This window comes from Miniopterus schreibersii (assembly GCF_964146895.1).
Source record: "Miniopterus schreibersii genome assembly, chromosome: 11".
In the NCBI taxonomy this organism is placed as follows: Eukaryota; Metazoa; Chordata; class Mammalia; order Chiroptera; family Miniopteridae; genus Miniopterus; species Miniopterus schreibersii.
The window spans coordinates 22,239,527-22,256,711 of NC_138111.1; the positions used below are offsets into that span (position 1 = coordinate 22,239,527).

The window sequence follows — 17,185 nt, forward strand, 5'->3', positions numbered from 1 at the left end:
TGTAAGCAATGACAGTTTTTTCTTTTTTGTAATGCAAGTGCCTGATTTACACTTTGATTGCTGAGGCATAACTTCAAAGAAGCATCCACTTCAGTGATGGCTGTATGGAATAAATACATTTCCAGCCTCAAGACTCATGCCCCCTACTGGGAATCAAACCAAACCCGGGCATGTGCCCTGACCAGGAATCTAACCCTGACCTCCAGGTTCTTGGGTCTATGCTCGACCACTGAGCCACCCCAGCTGGGCGAGCCTCAGTTTTCTTAACTTGGAATAGTAATAGTAGTTTCCTTATAAGATTGTTGTATGTACTGAAATTATGTGACTTCTGTGTTTTACACAGTGCCTAGCAAGTAACCACTCCATTATTTAGTAGGCTAGATTAACCAGCTCTGTCACTTGGACAAGATCATTCCTTTGGCCAAACCTCCATTTTTCCATCTGTAAGATGGGTATGTTATTATCTATCTGTCAAAATTAAGGGCTGGGGATGGCTACTGCTTCTGACTAAAATGAACCACCAAGGCCACTCCTGGGAGAGACTGACAGGTATGTGGAAAGAGCTACAGACCTAAATCTCATGCGTGGCTAGGTGATCTGGTTAGAACAAGCCTTTCGGCTTTTTAATAAATATTTACATTTTTGGCGTTTGGAATAAGGGTTGCACTTGACTATCTTCTCAAATTTTTCATTTGCAAATTGGGGATGGTAATCTCTAATGTACCGAGTGACGTGAAAGCTAAAGGAATGTTCATAAGGTGCCTGGGGTAACGCTGGGTGTGTGTGGGGGGAGTGGAAGGGGTGTCCGCTATTATTATTTTTTAATTTATTTTTATTGAGAGTATTACAGATGTCCCCCGTTTTTCCCCTTGCCCCCTCCATCCGACTCGCGCTGCACCCCAGGCCTTCCCCACACGTGTCTGCGCCCATGGGCTAGGCACATATGATACGCATTCTCGGGTTCATTTCTTCCCGCGCCCCCGCCCTCTGCGCATCGTCGGCCGGTCCCGTGCTCCCGCGTCCCCGGACCTGCTCCGTTCCTATTACTGGCCACACCGAGTCCCCGGGCAGAGCCCGGCCGCCGGGAGGGCTGCGCGGCGCAGAGGCTGAGCTCGCGGCGTCAGCTCCCCGCCCGCCTGCGCTTCCCTCCGCGCCCGTCAGTCGGCGCCGCGCCGGCCTCTCCCCGGGCTGGCCCGGGGCTGCCTCGCGCCGCGGCTCGCAGGTCACATGGAGCTGCGCCGCGCAGGAGGAGGTGAGGCTGAGGCGCACCCCTAAGCCGCTCAGGCTCGGCAGCGGCTTCCCCGTGGGACTGGGCCAGCCGGACGAGGCGACACGGGCGGCCTCCGCGCGGGGACGCAGCCGGCCGCCCCCGGTAGGTTCCGCGGCGCGCTCTTCCCGGTGCCCGCGGCATCGCGGCCCGAGCGCCCGCCCGCACAGACCCGGGTGAGGGCCCCGGGATGGGGGCGGCCGCCGGGGCGCGGGGAGCAGCTGCGGGGCGGCCCGCCCGGGTCCTGCTCGCGGGGTAGGCGGCTCCGCTGGGCCCAGCCCGGGGCGCCGGCGCTTCCTTCCAGCAGGCTGCGGGGGGCGGGAGGCGCCCCAGCGTGGCCGCCCGGGTCAGCGCGGGGGAGTCGGCGTCGCGGGGGCGCCTCCCGCCTCCGCCTGCCTCGGCGAGACCCCGGCCCTGCCGCCCGCCCCGCCCGGCCCGGCCCGGCCCCGCGGGCCCGCAGCCGGCCAGCAGACCGCCTAATGGCCGCCCGCGCGCAGCCGGGTCCACGCGCGCCCACCCCGCGGCCGCGCTGCTGCCCTGGTGGGTGTCTGCGGGCGACCGCAGCCCGGGGCCGAGGAGCGCGACGGGCAAGGGCAGGCGCCCCTCAGGCCCCTGAAAACAGACGGAGGGCGCCGGCGCGGCCGCCCAGACGGTCAGCCTTGGCCCGCGGGGGAAACTGAGGCCCAAGCACGGCGGGGACTGTCCAAGGTCAGCGGCGCCGGCGCCGGGCTCTGCCTTCCGCCCCCCTCGCTCCCTGGGGACAGGTAGGCCCCGCGGCCGCCTCCCCGCCCGGCCGGCCCGCGCGGGGGTCCGGGCGCCGCAGTGCGCCCCGGTCGGGGGAGCTCGGGCGGGAGGGTGTGACCGGCGGCTGCGGGCCCCGCTCTCCGCCGGGCTGCGGGCGGCCGGGACCCCCGGGCAGAGCTTAACACCCGCCGGGTGAGCCTGCGCGGATCCCCCAGAGTTACACCGGTAAGGGAAATAGCTTTTTTCAGGGGTGCGTTTCTAGAGTGCAGTGTACGAGGTCATTTAGGAGGTGAGAAAAGACAACCGTGTCCAAAATTATTAGAATTTTTTAAAGGAAGAGTTGATTGCAGAACAGTCAGGAAATAAAAACGTAAAGGAGAAAATAAAGATAACTTCAAATTTCATCTTTTAGGTTGTTGAGATTTTTCTGGATATGTTAAAATTTTCTCTGCATAGGCATAGTTAACCCAATAACAGGGACAGAAGTAATATCTTGTTTTAATTCGCATGTCTGATTACCCAGGGGAAATCAAAACCTTTTTCAATGTGTTGATTACCCAGGGGAAATAAACACCTTTAATGATGTTTTGGCCTTTTGCATTTCTGTGGGTGAATTGACTTAATTCTGTTCCTCCCTTTTCCTCCCTTTTCAGTTGACTTTCTGTTTGTGATTTTTAAGCACTCTTTATATATTACACGTTAAAGTAGTAATTCTGTCATTTATGTTGCACAGTCTTTCCCAGTTTCCTTAATGGTTTTCCCAGTTTTTCATCTTTGACCATATATAAGTTTAACTTTTGATTTAGTCAGATCTATTATTCTTTTTCTTTGTTGTTTCTTTTTGAGGACCTTTCCTAACCCAAGTTTATATAAATATTCTCCTGCAGTTTTTTCAGGTACTTTAAAGATTTCATTTAAAAATTTTAATGTGGAATTTATTCTAGGTGGAGTTATGAAGTGGAGAGCTAATTTACTTTCCCTGAGTGGATAGCCAATTGCTGCAATTATGACAGAATAAATTATTACTTATTTGTGTCTTTTTGTGGATTTTGGCATGTTTTAGTATATTTTGGTGCCAGTGCACCAAACTTTTAATTCCTGAGGATTTATAATAGGTTTAATGTCTGGTTTGGCAGATTCTTTATTACCCAGTATCACTTTTCTGGGTTTTTAAAAAATCAGTTTTATTAAGGTACAGTAAAATGCACAATTTAAATGTATATATTGATGAGTTTTGTCAAATGTAACCATCACAATAATAAAATTATGGAGTACTCTGTTAGCTTACTGTCATCATTGCACAGGGCCCATGTTAATTTTCAATATATTCTTCCAATTTCAGTGTATGTGCCACCAAAGTGAGCATTTCCTAGCAGTCTCTATTAGACCTAACTCCAGATCTTTAGAATATTTTGGTTAAGGGAACCAACCTCTCCCTGCTCCACCAAAAAAACCAAAAGCATGTTTGTATTTCTACTTGGCTTTTGATAACACGGGTCCTGAGTGTAGGAGCCCTGAATGTCACGTTCACCCTCCTGGTGCCTGACACACAGGACTCAGTATTTGTTGAATGGAACATTTCATAATGATGATAAAAATAATATATGCTTTTTGCATAAGTATAGAAAGCAAAACAGGAAACCTTCACCTCCCATACCTTCATCTCTTCTTCACTAAGTTATATTCCCCATTAAAATAAAATGATCATACTATGAACACTTTTCTACAATTTGCATTGACAGAGTTTGCGTTTTTCCCTTAGAGAGTTTTAAAATCTGCTCAGTTGCTATAACAAATTACCATAGACTGGGTAGCTTAAACAGCAGAAACATTCCTCACAGTTCTGGAGGCTGGAAGTCTGAGATCAGGGTGCCCGTTCAGTTGGGTTCTGGTGAAGGCCCTCCTCCTGGTTTATAGATGGCCATCTTCTGGCTGTGTCCTCACTGGCAGAGCAGAGAGAGGAAGCAAGCTCTCTCCTGTCCCTCTTATAAGAGCACTGATCCCAGCAGGAGAGCTCCAGGGACAGGACCTAATTACCTCCCAAAGACCCAGTCTCCAAATGCAATCACATTGGGAATCAGGGTTTTAATATATGAATTTTGAGGAACACAAACACTCAGTCTGCAAGAGACCTAGCTAAGATTCTTTTGTCCTGGGCTTTTTTTTTTTCCCCCCCCTGTTAATCCTCATGGGAGGATATTTTTTCCATTGATTTTTAGAGAGAGTGGAAGGAAGGGAGGGAGGGAGGAAGAGAAGTGGGGGGGTGAGAGAGAGAGAGAGAGAGAGAAACATTGATGTGAGAGAGCCACATCGATTGCTTGCCTCCTGCATACTTCCTGCCTGGGCTCGAGATCAAAACTGCAACCCAGGTACATGCCCTTGACTGGGAATGGGACTCGCGACCTTCCTGTGCACGGGCCAACGCTCTAACTGCTGAGCACACGGGCCAGGGCTCTCTTTCTTTTTAATATATAATCCCCTTGTGTAATTACCCTAAGCCTGTTTCCTGTTGCCAGGCATTTTCTTGCCGTGCAGTTCAGCCGGCCTTCTCCTTTCCTTCCTGCACCTCGCCCTTTCTCTTTCTTCTTACAAATAAAAACTGCCCTGAACGTTTCTTGTCCATCTTTGGTAGCATGTACTTGCATTTCTGCAGGGTAGATTCCTACAAGTAAAATCTCTCTGTCAAAGGGATATACGTATAACGTTTTTATAGATACTGTCCCAACTTTCCTTCCAAAGGCTACACCAGTTTATATGAAAGTGCCCGTTTGTTGAACTGGACCACATCCTCTTAAAGTACATTAAATTGACCTTATGTTAACTATAGAGATGAATTTTGGAGAAAAAGGCCTCTATCTCCTCTTTCATTAGTGAGTCTCTCCAGCTGGGAAAATGTTATTTTTCTCCATTTATTAAAGACTTTTTAAATGTCCTTCTTATAGTATATGTGCATATTTCTTAAGTTTATTTCTGTGTATTTTAGTTGTTTTCCCCCCCATTTTGTCTGGTACCTTTTATCCCATTAATTAATTTGGTGGTTGATTAGGTGGAATCAATTAGTATATATAATATACATAATATTACTTTTACATGTTAATTTTGCTACTGCCCACATTCTGAAAGTTTGTTAACATTCTGATGTTTTTTTCAGCTGCTTTTCTTGGGTTGCCAATCTATGCAGAGGTATTATTGCATATTGGTTGAGAACATGGGTTCTGGAACCAGTCTGCCTGGGCTCAAGTTTCCTTAAAAGCTTTGTTAACCTTGGGAACAAGTTAATTGTATCTTAGTTTCTTTAGGTACAAAAGGAGCTTAGTAATAGTACTTCTCATAGGCTTCTTTTTTTTTTAAATTCTCACCCCAGGATATTTTTTCCATTACTTTTCAGAGAGTGGAAGGGAGAGAGAGAGGGAGAAACATCAATGTGAGAAAGACACAATGATTGGTTGCCTTCCACACTCACCCTGACCAGGGCCAGGGATGCAGCCTGAGGTACATGCCCTTGACCCAGAATTGAACCCAGCACCCTTCAGTCTGTGGGTCAACGCTGTAACCACTGAGCCAAACCAGCTAGGGCTCATAGGCTTCTTATGAGGATCAATGAGATGCTCAGAACAGTTCCTGGCACATAAGTGCTTAGCGAACATTTACAAATAAGTTGATCTGTGCTCATTATGTGACCAGGCTCTTTGATACTCCAGTTTCATAGCTGAAGAACTGAGGCCCACGGAAGGCAACCAACTTGACTGTGGTCACATACAGTGCTCTTCTATGTGTGGAGTACTGTGCTAGGTCTCTGAAGGATACCAAAGATAAATCAGACTGAATCCACTAACAAGGGATTTGTAAGTTCCTTGGGGCATAAGTTAAGGGCCATGAATAAAGCGATGGAAGGCAGCCGGCAGCAGCCGGAAAGCATGGGCTTTGAAATTTGTCCTGTGTTTGAATTTCCTGCTTGCAACATGGTAGCATCTTTTCCCCCCCATCTAAATGGGATTCGTTCCATTTGAGAGTGTTGTTTCGGTCAGAAGAAATAGATGTGAGTCTAGTACAGAAGTTGGATATGTAGTTGGAGCTTACTAAGTGGTAGCTATAAATAGATACAATCTAAAGTAGAAAGTGACAAACGAATGTCCTTGGGGGAAAGTTCATGTAAGGGGCCTAAGCACTTGAGAGAAAAAAAGATTATTTCTGGTTGGGGGAGATCAGGGTTGGCTTTTGGAAGAGGTCCCTTTGGAACTGACTCTTGATGGTTGATGTAACCTGTGTGAGTAGAAATGGGTCTGGAAAGATAGTTGGAACTGGATTGTGAAGAATCTTGGCTAAGAATGTGGACTTGATCCTGCAGTCATCGGGGAATCGGTGGACAGTTGTACAGAATGAGAGTGCTGTGTTCAGACCTGTGCTGCGGAGTATCGGATGGATGCTGATAATGTAAAACACTGCCATCATCTGCAGTGTCATGTCTGACAAAGGGCCTTTTCATAGCTGTTATCTCATTTCATCTTTACAACACCTCCACAAATAAGATATCTTTTGTTTTCTTATTTTGCAGAGGCAAAACAGTCTGAGAGAGATCAAACAATTTCTTCACACAAATACACCTAATTAGCAAGTGTTGCTGTTACCAGATCGCTTCAGTGCCAGGGGCTGGCCCTGCGCCTGAGTTTCCAGGACTTTTCTCTAGTCAGGCGACCTCCAGGTTCTTGACTCACCCAGGAAAAATTTCAAGAGCGAGCTGGAGTGAGAACAAAGCAGGTTTTATTCAGGTAGAGAAAAAGAGACCAGGGCCTGCTTTCTTGTGGAAAAATACATGACTCTGCCCTGTTGCACTTAAGAGTTATCATGTGACTTGCCCTGGTCAGTGAAATGTAGGTGGGCATGATGTAATTTTTGAGCTGTAGCTTTGAGATTCACTATCTGTCCCTTTCCCCTGTGCCACAAAACCAGCCATGTTCAGGGAAGAGGCAGTTCCGTCTACCTGGGTCCTAGAGTGTAGATAACATGGAGCAGAGACAGTCAACCCATAATGGACAAGTAACGTGGGCAAGAATTAAATCTCAGTTTTTATCAACCTCTGGGACTTTAGAGTCATTGCTATGGCCTGTCCTGACCTATACAGTATAGCATGATAGGGGGCCAGATGCCTTATGAGCATTCTAGAAATTTCCCAGACTCTCAGCAGATGGCTAGATCCTATCTTTTTTCCTGAGGGCTTAGAAATCAGCCTTCTGCTTTCCCTTTCTATTGAATCTTCACTTCCCCTCCTCTGCTGTGTGGAGGAGTACATTTCTCTGCCTCATTGCTTTGGCCATTGCATGGCGAGTGGACTTGATCTATATGGCACACTTACACGAGGCTGTAAATGTATCTGCATACTTTGACTCTTGTGTAGCTTCCATCCACCAAAAGAGCATGCCCAGGTGGCCGTTCTGCAACTTGACAGGGAATGACAGGTATGTGCTGTGACCGGATTCTGACCTGTAGTCTGGAGCTGAACCCAGCTGAGCCATAGCTATCCACAGACCAGTGAGCAAGAAATACATGCTATTATTATAAGATATGAAGATCTGGGGCTGTTGCACTGGCTGGTTGGCTCGGTTGGAGCATCATCCCGTACACCAAAAGGCTGCAGGTTCGATTCCCAGTCAGGGCACATACCTAGGTTTCGGGTTCGATCTTGGTAGGGTGCAGGAAGCAACCGATTGATGTTTCTCTCCCCCCACCTCTTCCTCTAAAATCAATACAAAAGCACCCTTCAACAGTGAGGATTTAAAAAAAAAAAGATCTGGGGTTGTTCACCTCCCTAGCAAGAGCAGATCTTGGACTGTGTGTCCTCTGAACGGAACCCCTCCCCTTCCCTGATTATCAGTAGAACTGCAGTCTCACACCATATTTTCAAAACAAGGGATTTCTGAGATGTTGATGATTTTATTGCTCCCAGTAGGGAAATTGCCCAGGATTAAAGGCCTTTATATCAGCACTAGGTTCTTTAGTTTCCATCCTAAGAAATAATGGAATCTAAGGAAAATCTTCATGCTTGCTTTATATAGCTTCAAGAAAGTCCCCTTTACTACTTGGAACACGTAAGTCTCTTTTGTACAGAAATTCTGGAGCCAGCCCTGCAAGCACACCAGGCTCCTTAGCAAGCTCCTGGAAAATTCAAGCAGGAAGCCAAGGGCCCGGGAGGACTTGGTGCTTTCAGGGCCTCTCCAGTCATCTGGTGTAAGGGTGTTCCCTCAATCAGTTTGTTCATTCAATAAATAATACGGACTTTACCCTCAGGTAGTGCTAGGTATTGGGTATCCATGGTGATCAAGACAGATCAGCTCATGTTCTGATGGGGGAGGCTGGTTGAACCAAGGATTAGCAAGGAATCTAACAAGCTATTGTTATAAAATTGCTAGGAGGGCAATGATATTTCTGTTAAATATATTAAAATTGAAAATTTATTTTTTATAAGTCAGTACCTTTAAGTCAAAAGCTGCAAATGTTTTTCATCTCACCCCAGTCCCTAAGCCACATAGTTCCCCTCTTCGGGGGCAAAGTTCCCAGTCTCTTGTATATCCTTCCAAAGATAGTCTATGTATATACAAGTACATTTATGTATATTTCCCTCCCTTTTTTTCCCCCACACAAATGGTAGCATGTCATGCATACTTTCTTCTTTTTTATCTTTACCCAAGGATATTTTTTCCACATTGCTTTTTCAGAGAGAGTGGAAAGGGGGGAGAGGGAGAGGGAGAGAAATATGATGTGAGAGAGACACATCGATTGGTTGCCTCCCGCTCGTGTGCTGGCCAGGGCGGGGGATTGAGCCTGCAACTGAGGTACGTGCCCCCTTGGCTGGAATCAAACCCAGGACCCTTCAGCCTGTGGGCTGATGCTCTAACCACTGAGCCAAACCGGGAAGTGCTATACATATTTTTTTATATCTTCTTTAAATGAAGATATAGCTTAAATTTTTTTCATATCTGTACATAGAGTTTACTTTTTTTAACTTTTTTTTCTTTTGGTGAGAACACTTAAGTTCTATCCTCTTATCAAATTTCAGTTATACAATCCAGTATTTTCAACCATAGTCGTCATGTTATGCATTAGATCCTCAGAACTTATTCATCTTAAAACTGAAAGTTGGTGGCTTTTGACCAACTTCTCCCTACCCCTCTGCCTCTCAGCCCCTGGCAACCACCACTCCACTCTCTGTTTCTATGAGTTTGACCTTTTTTTTTTTAAGATTGCACATATAAGAGATAACATGCAGTATTTGGCTTTCTCTGTCTTATTTCACTCAGCTTAATGCCCTCCAGGTTCATCCATGTTGTCACCAGTGGCGGGATTTTCTTCTTTTTTAAAGCTGAATAATATTTTATTGCATGTAATATATACCATATATTCTTTATGAAACCATTCATCTGCCATTGGACGCTTAGGTTGTTTCCATATCTTGGTTATTGTGAATAGTGCTGCAGTGAACATGGGAGTGCAGGTAATTCTTCAAAGTGGTGGGTTTTTTTCCTTTGGATATATATCCAGATGTGGGATTATACAGTAATTCTATTTTTAGTTTTTTGAGGAATCTCCATACTTTTTTCCATAGTGGCCATACCAGTGTATGCTCCAGCAAATAGTGTACAAGAATTCCTTTTCTCTACATCCTTCCCAGCATTTGCTGTGTACTGTCTCTTTGATAACAGGCCCCTTAACAGGTGTGAAGTGACATTTCATTGGGGTTTGATTTGCATATTCATGAAATGAGATGTGTTGTAAGTGTAAAATACTAGATTTTAAAGACTTAGTATGAAAAAAAAGAATGTAAAATAACCTCATTAATAATTTTTTAATATTAGCTCCATGTTGAAATAATAGTTTTGATGTATCGCATTAAAATATACTAAAATTAATGTCATCTGTTTCCTTTTACTTTTTTATTGTGGCTACTAGAAAAATTTAAATTACATGTGTAACGTGCATTACATTTCTATTGGACAGTGCTAGTCTAGAGCAGGGGCTGGAAACTGTGGGCTCCAGGCCAGGTTTGGCTTACAGCCTGTTTTTATTTGACTAGAGTACTAAAAATAGTTTTTACGTGTTTAAAGAGTTTCAAAAAAGAATCTGAGAAGAATATGCCACACACATAGCGTGTGGCCCACAAAGTCTAAAATACTGCTGTCTAGCGTTTTACAGAAAGACATTGCCAACTTCCAGCCTGAAGATGGCCCAGATCATCAAGGGCGTCATGGACCATGATAAGAAGCTTTGGATTTTATTAAGAGGAGATTGGCATGATCAGATTCATATTGTTAAATCAATTGTGTACGTGTGCATTTATGTGTGTGCACACACCGGCCTGGAAACATCCTACCCCTGGGACTTATCTGGGCTAAAGAGTGTCACATTGTTGCTTTACCAAAAACTGTCACTGGAAGAGTGTGTTGAAGGAGGGTGGATAGCAGCTTTATACCAAACACAGAGCTCTGCTTTGTCATCTTAGTACTTAGTAGGTGCCTTGCATTTTCCAGGCTGCAGGCTTTATCTGTTGACTGGTTTTTGCTCCTTCTAAGTGGGCACAGCTCTCTTGAGTAGGAGGAGAAGGGTGAGCCAGAAGCCACCTGAATGACTGTTCCCAAGGCCAGCTTAGTGGGAGTGTGAGCTCAACCCTTTTCGGTCCTTGGTTTTCATTAGTAGTGATGCTGGTGAGGCCATGGAGAAGTGCAGCCACGTGGCTTATTAACTCCCTGGACCTGAGCAGATCCCAGAGAGAAGCAACCGGTCTGCAGTACTCCAGAAGTCACAAGCCAGCAAGCTGGGGCTGTGTACTATTCAAACCTCTCCCTGCTTATCTCCCTCTTCAGTGCTGTTCAGATCTCTCACTAGTATTGGGATAGTCTGTCTCACCCCTGGGATCCCACAGCATGATCTGCTTCTGTTGCTGATGTGAGACTTGTTTCTGCTTCCTTAAATTTACTATGTTGTCACACAGTAAGTCCTCACTTAACATCATTAATAGGTTTTTCAACTTTAAGTGAAACAACATATCACAAAACCAGTTTTACCATAGACTAATTGATATGAACAAGAGTTAGGTTCCTAGAGCATCTCAGCAGCGTTAGAACTAGATGACACCATTTGAAGACCTGCTCTGCTGTAGAGAGCCTTGGTATCCTACACAACGCTGGTGGGCAGGGTAGGCTAACCTTTGGAATAAATATGTCCAAAAATCATTAGTAGCTAGGCACAGAGGTGTATGTATAACTCACAGCACAGTCCACTGCTGGTTGGGAGGGTGCCGCAGGTGCGTAGTTGGGAGGTACCTTTGTTCCATGCAGTCATTCAAGGACACAGGCTCCTGCCATCTGGTGGTTCCACCCTCTTCTCGATATCCGCCAAGGCTATTCATTCAGCTGGTAGATGTAGAAAGAGAAAGTTGAGAGGCACATCTGCCCTCAACCCTCTTGGCCCAGAAGTCACACCCATCACTTTGCTGGTAAGCCCTAGTCACAGGACCACACCTGGAAGAAGATGGGCTAGGAAAGGGGGTCTTTCTGTGTTCCCAGGGACAGGATATGAAAATGAGACGCCTAGAGACTGCACCACAACAGCCTTGTATGGTACCTGGGTAGTCAGCCCTTCCTTCAAGATAATTCACAAGCTAGGCTGTTTTCTTCCAAGTGTGTGCAAATTATGTGCTTCTGAAGTAAGAGGTGTACCTTCTGTAGACACCATTTTGTTATTATTTTTTAAATTTTATTTTATTTTTCCCCATCACCATTTATCCCCCCATGCCCTCCCCCTCCAATTCCCCGCAGTCACCACACTGTTGTCTGTGTTCACGAGTTGACACTGTTTAGTTTTGCGTTGACCTTACTGGTGTCATCCTGGCTTTGTCCTTTTAATTCTGGATTTTGGTGTGAACCTCTTTTCCCTCTGATCATTAGGTCTGCTTAGGCCTAAGATGTTGCCTGAGTTTGTACATAGGGATATAGTTTGATGGCATTTTTACTATGCATTATTTTGCTCTGTAACACTTCTAATCCTCATGGTAACCCTATGCGATGAGTAGTATTATCTCCATTTTCGAGGTTAGGAATCCAAGGTGTGGAGAGTGAAGTGACTTTCCCGCGTGGCTGAGCTGGGATCCAACGTGTGCCTGACCTCAGGCCTGCGCTCTGAGTCAGCATGCCGCTCAAGATTTCTTTCCGGAACTTGCTAAGGGCAACTGTCTCTCCCATCTTCATCTCTGCCTACCTCAGACACTTGCTTCTCTCCTAAAGGATGGGGCTGTAGAGTTCTCCTGCACAGGGGAGATCCTTTCTCTTACTGGTTCCCATGGTAGTAAAAAATAAAATGGGAGAACAATCAGGACTCAGTTGAGATGCAATTTTCAGTATAGTTGCATGAGATTAGAGAAACAGGAATGGAAGATCTTGGCAAAGACGTTTCAGGGAACCATAAATTGTCATTTTTGGAGAGTTGGGTGTGTGCAGAAAAGACAGTTTTCAGAAATTACAGCAACAAGTATTTGCAGTGCATTTACATTGGAAGGTACTTATTTTTTTGTGTCAAGCCTTGCTTTTATGCGTCTGCTTTAAGAACCCATGTCTGTGCAGCTGCTTAATTGACATAATGAATTTACTGGTGTACCTGGTGATTCACTGGCACACTGTAAACCTAACTAAGCACCTACTTGTAGGCATGGAGACTTGGTCGCATGCACCAAGGTTTCATTACAGAAGTAACAAAAGAATCCAAGGGGTCATTAGCAGATACAACCAAAGAATAGTGTACTGGAGAAAATACGTAATCTCTAGTAGCTACCCAGCCTAGAACTGGAATTTCTGGTTTGATATGTGCTGAGTTCTGTCCCTGGATTTTAGAAGCCCTTTACCAGTCTCTGCTTCCTCTTTCTTTAGGTTCGACTTGCACTGATTTGGGCCTGCAGTCCCAGGATGGTTTGCTCTCGGGACCAGACCTGACCAGAAGTTGACCTCATGAGCACACCAGCCCCTCCCGCTGCCATGCTCCTCCGGAGGCTGAGGCGGCTCTCCTGGGGCAGCACTGCTGTCCAGCTCTTCATCCTGACGGTGGTGACGTTTGGCCTGCTGGCCCCCCTGGCCTGTCACCGGCTTCTACACTCTTACTTTTACCTTCGCCATTGGCATCTGAACCAGATGAGCCAAGAGTACCTGCAACAAAGCTTGAAAGAGGGTGAAGCTGCCCTCCACTACTTTGAGGAGCTGCCCTCCGCCAACGGCTCGGTGCCCATCGTCTGGCAGGCCACCCCACGGCCCTGGCTGGTTATCACCATCGTCACTGTGGACAGACAACCTGGCTTCCACTACGTCCTGCAGGTGGTGTCCCAGTTCCACCGGCTTCTGCAACAGTGTGGCCCCCAGTGCGAGGGGCACCAACTCTTCCTGTGCAACGTGGAGCGCAGCGTGAGCCATTTGGATGCCAAGCTGCTGTCCAAGTACGTCCCCGTGGCCAACCGCTACGAGGGCACTGAAGATGATTACGGCGACGACCCTTCGACCAACTCGTTTGAGAAAGAGAAGCAGGACTATGTCTATTGCCTGGAGTCCTCCCTGCAGACCTACAACCCCGACTACGTCCTGATGGTGGAAGACGACGCCATTCCCGAAGAGCAGATCTTCCCAGTCTTGGAGCACCTGCTGCGGGCTCGCCTGTCTGAGCCGCACCTCAGAGATGCCCTTTACCTGAAGCTCTACCATCCCGAGAGGCTGCAGCACTACATCAACCCCGAGCCCATGCGGATCCTGGAGTGGATCGGGGTGGGCATGGTGCTGGGGCCCGTGCTGACCTGGATATACATGCGGTTTGCCAGCCGCCCGGGGTTTAGCTGGCCAGTCCTGCTCTTTTTTTCCCTGTATAGCATGGGGCTGGTGGAACTGGTGGGCCGGCACTATTTCCTGGAGCTGCGGCGGCTGAGCCCTTCCCTGTACAGCGTGGTCCCTGCTTCGCAGTGTTGCACCCCAGCCATGCTCTTCCCTGCCCCTGCGGCCCGCCGGACCCTCACCTACCTGTCCCAGGTGTACTGCCATCAGGGCTTTGGCAAGGACATGGCACTGTACTCACTGTTGAGGGCCAAGGGGGAGCGGGCCTACGTGGTGGAACCCAACCTCGTGAAACACATCGGGCTCTTCTCCAGCCTCCGGTACAACTTTCACCCCAGACTGCTCTAGCGGGCCACGAAATGTCTTTCTGAAATTGGCCGCTTCTTGGAGATTCATATACTGAGCTCTTTATTTAGACACGATTGCTTGCAGATATTCCGTTGTTTTAACGTTGCTGAGGTCGTAGATACTGGGATGGCAGAAGAACAGACCAGTTGAGAACCTTGGCAGGAGAAGCAGTTGGCCACAGATCCAGACCTTTGTCCCTCCACACAGCCACACTGCCTCATGCAGTCTGATCCACCCACCGAGGGGGGAGTCTAAATACCAGTTATAGTCTCCAGTTGTCTTCAGCTGTGCTTCGTGATAGAGATTGTGACTGCCAAAAGTATTGCGCACAGTGATGTGACTGGTTAAGTATTTTAAGGGTAGAATTTGGTGAAAGGTGAGATCCCCTTGAATCGATTTCTTTCTCACTGGCCATGAGAATGGATGTGTTTAGAATGTATGTCTAAAGAGGCAGGGTCATGTTGATAGATTCCACTTGTTTCCTTGACTTGATGTCATGAAAGCCGATAAAAGCTGTGCAGCGCCTGGCAGCTTGGAGGCAGGTGACCGGCTTCTGTTACCTGCCTTTTCTTTTCTGCACTGTAGTGCACTGATAATCAATATTGTTAGTGAGAACTTAAGGGCACAGCAGAATTCGAAAGCACCTTATGGATCATCAAAGTCAGATTGCTTGTGTTTATTAGTCACTTAATATTGAAGATTTCTGTCATATTCTGATAATTTGAAAATTGGACATTGCAGAATGATGTAGAATGAGGGAGCTGTTTATGAACTGCATATCCCTTTCCCTAACTTTGCTAACCAGTCATCCTCATTTCTTTTCTTCTAGGTAGCATGATGATACAGAAAAAAATACATGGGCTGTGAAGTCAGAGGACCTGGATTATTATTTCAGATCTCTCTTATGTCCTGGTGTTGTGAACTTGGCCAAGTCAAGACCACTCTGAGTCTCAGTTTCTTCACCTGTAACATGGGGACAGTGGTACCTACTTTTAAAGTTGCCTTGAGGTTTAAATGACAGAATGTATGTAAAACACCTTATAAGTGCTTAGCCCAGAAGGGGCACTTTGTAAATTTTAGTTATTTTCTCTCCTGTAATAAGCATATGAAAATCAAGTGTATTTTGGATAAAGATACTGATGATAGTGTTTAGAGTGTGAGATAGGACATGGGGCAGCTGTTCCAGACCAGCCACTGCTAGAATAAAGGTTGACTTGTCATTGTGACTTCTGAAGGGAATGCAGCTTTCCACTGGACCCACCTCCAACCAAGCCCAAAGTACTTTTCATTCAAATTAGAAGTGATCTGAGACTCCTCTTGAGCTTATTATTCCAAGACTATCACGTGAAAATTACTTTTCTCAAAAGTTACAGATAAATGGCCTTTGACGATACTGATCAAACCAGTAGACGATAAGTCCGTTCATGAGGACAGGTGGTCATATTAGAGTTCAAGCAGTTGTCCAGTTTGTTTCAGTGCCACATCTTCCGTTTGCTTTACATTTCCACAGTGACCTTCCATTTGGGGATCCACTCACGGACACAGAGGGAGTACATGGGGGGTGGGAGTGGGTTCAGCACCACACTTTACAGATGAACAAACTGAGTCCCAGAGACGTTGAACAACTTCTCCAGGTTCACACACCTGAACAGGACTGAAACATAGCTCTTCCAACTTCTGGCCCCTGTGCTTTTTTCTTAACCACATTCATGTTATAAATATTTGTGTAGTCAGATTATCTTGTAAAATCTGATTGTAACCTGGACTGAATAATATCTCTGTAAACTAAGATGGTAGAAGCTCATTGTCATGTGGGTCTTGGGGAACAAACAGGTATCCATGTCGTGTTGTGTTGTTATAGTGACCTGTTACGTATTTCCCAGGAATGTCCAAAGTGATCAGAGCTACTAGATGACTTACTTAAGATGTTCAGATTCCACACCTTCATTCCTCCTCTCCCAGCAATTGGTACACCCCCGTGTTTGAGAACAGAACCACCCTCAACCTAGACCTCATTAGAGTTTGTTGCATTAGTGATCGGATCCCCTCATGAAAATTATTTTGTCCAGTGGCAGGAGAGCCATATCTGAGCTACCCAGGCTCAAGACAGGGAATCATTGCTGGTTTACATTTCTGCTCTTTCTAATTCAGTTGTCTACGGCATGCAGACATCCCCTCCTCCCCTGATTCCTTCATTCTGGATGGCCAAGGCCATCTTTGCCTTGTCTAATTTCTCTCCCTATACCCCAAGACATCTCCTCCCATTGATCTTAACTAGAGTCTGCTGTCCTTGGACATTTTCTGCAGCTCAGTGCTGCCCTTTTATCTCTACTCACTTAGAGATTTTCCTCTCTTTTGTCCCTCATTCCTAGAGTCCAATTTTTGTATATTGTCCTGGATTAGGACAGCTGACAGCTTCACACCAAAGCTGAAATCTCCCGTTTAATCCTAAACAAGGGGACTAGAGGAGAACCCAAGTCCCCTTCCCATATCAAGGGGCATAGGTTACCGGGGGGTGAAGGTCTCTAATAGTCCCGCTCATCTTTCAGAGTTTAAATTATAGCCAGGCCTAAGAAGCTCTCATTTGTGACTGAGTGTATTTGCATAGACATATCAGTTAAAATAAAAGCACCCATTCCACCGAGGTGTCCCAAGAAGACTTTTTGTCATTCTCTTTTATTCTATGGGATGGATTTTTTCGGATGTGGGCAGATAGTATCAAAAACACACACACACGGACACACACATGCACAGCACTGTGGAGTCCCAAAGTACCATGCAAAAGAATAGGCTGTTCACTTGAAAATTCACAACTGAATTTCTCAAATAGAAACATTCGAATTGTGCATTCTTTTTTATTGTTTCAAGAAAAAATGGTGAGAATACTAGATTGTAACTGGAGAATACAAGTAGGACTTATATAATGATAAGATTAATCTAATTTACCTTGAGTACACTTCTCATTTGGGAG

The 17,185-nt window shown here is 46.2% G+C and overlaps 1 protein-coding gene across 2 annotated transcripts; it reads left to right on the plus strand.

Annotated features, from left to right (window-relative positions):
• Positions 1–1,054: 1,054 nt before the first annotated feature.
• Positions 1,055–16,871, plus strand: PGAP4 (post-GPI attachment to proteins GalNAc transferase 4). Of its 2 annotated transcripts, none has more exons than XM_081151249.1 (2): positions 1,055–1,372; positions 12,925–16,871. In XM_081151249.1, the coding sequence occupies exon 2, from the start codon at positions 13,003–13,005 to the stop codon at positions 14,212–14,214; it is 1,212 nt and encodes a 403-aa protein (XP_081007375.1). In that variant the 5' UTR covers positions 1,055–1,372; positions 12,925–13,002; the 3' UTR covers positions 14,215–16,871. The 2 variants fall into 2 exon arrangements, with proteins under 2 accessions (XP_081007375.1, XP_081007376.1); XM_081151250.1 differs by having other exon boundaries at positions 1,055–1,252.
• Positions 16,872–17,185: the final 314 nt, after the last annotated feature.

Bases quoted from the DNA above. Each gene is read 5' to 3' on its own strand.
- PGAP4 (XM_081151249.1), top strand. From the start codon at position 13,003: ATGAGCACACCAGCCCCTCCCGCTGCCATGCTCCTCCGGAGGCTGAGG.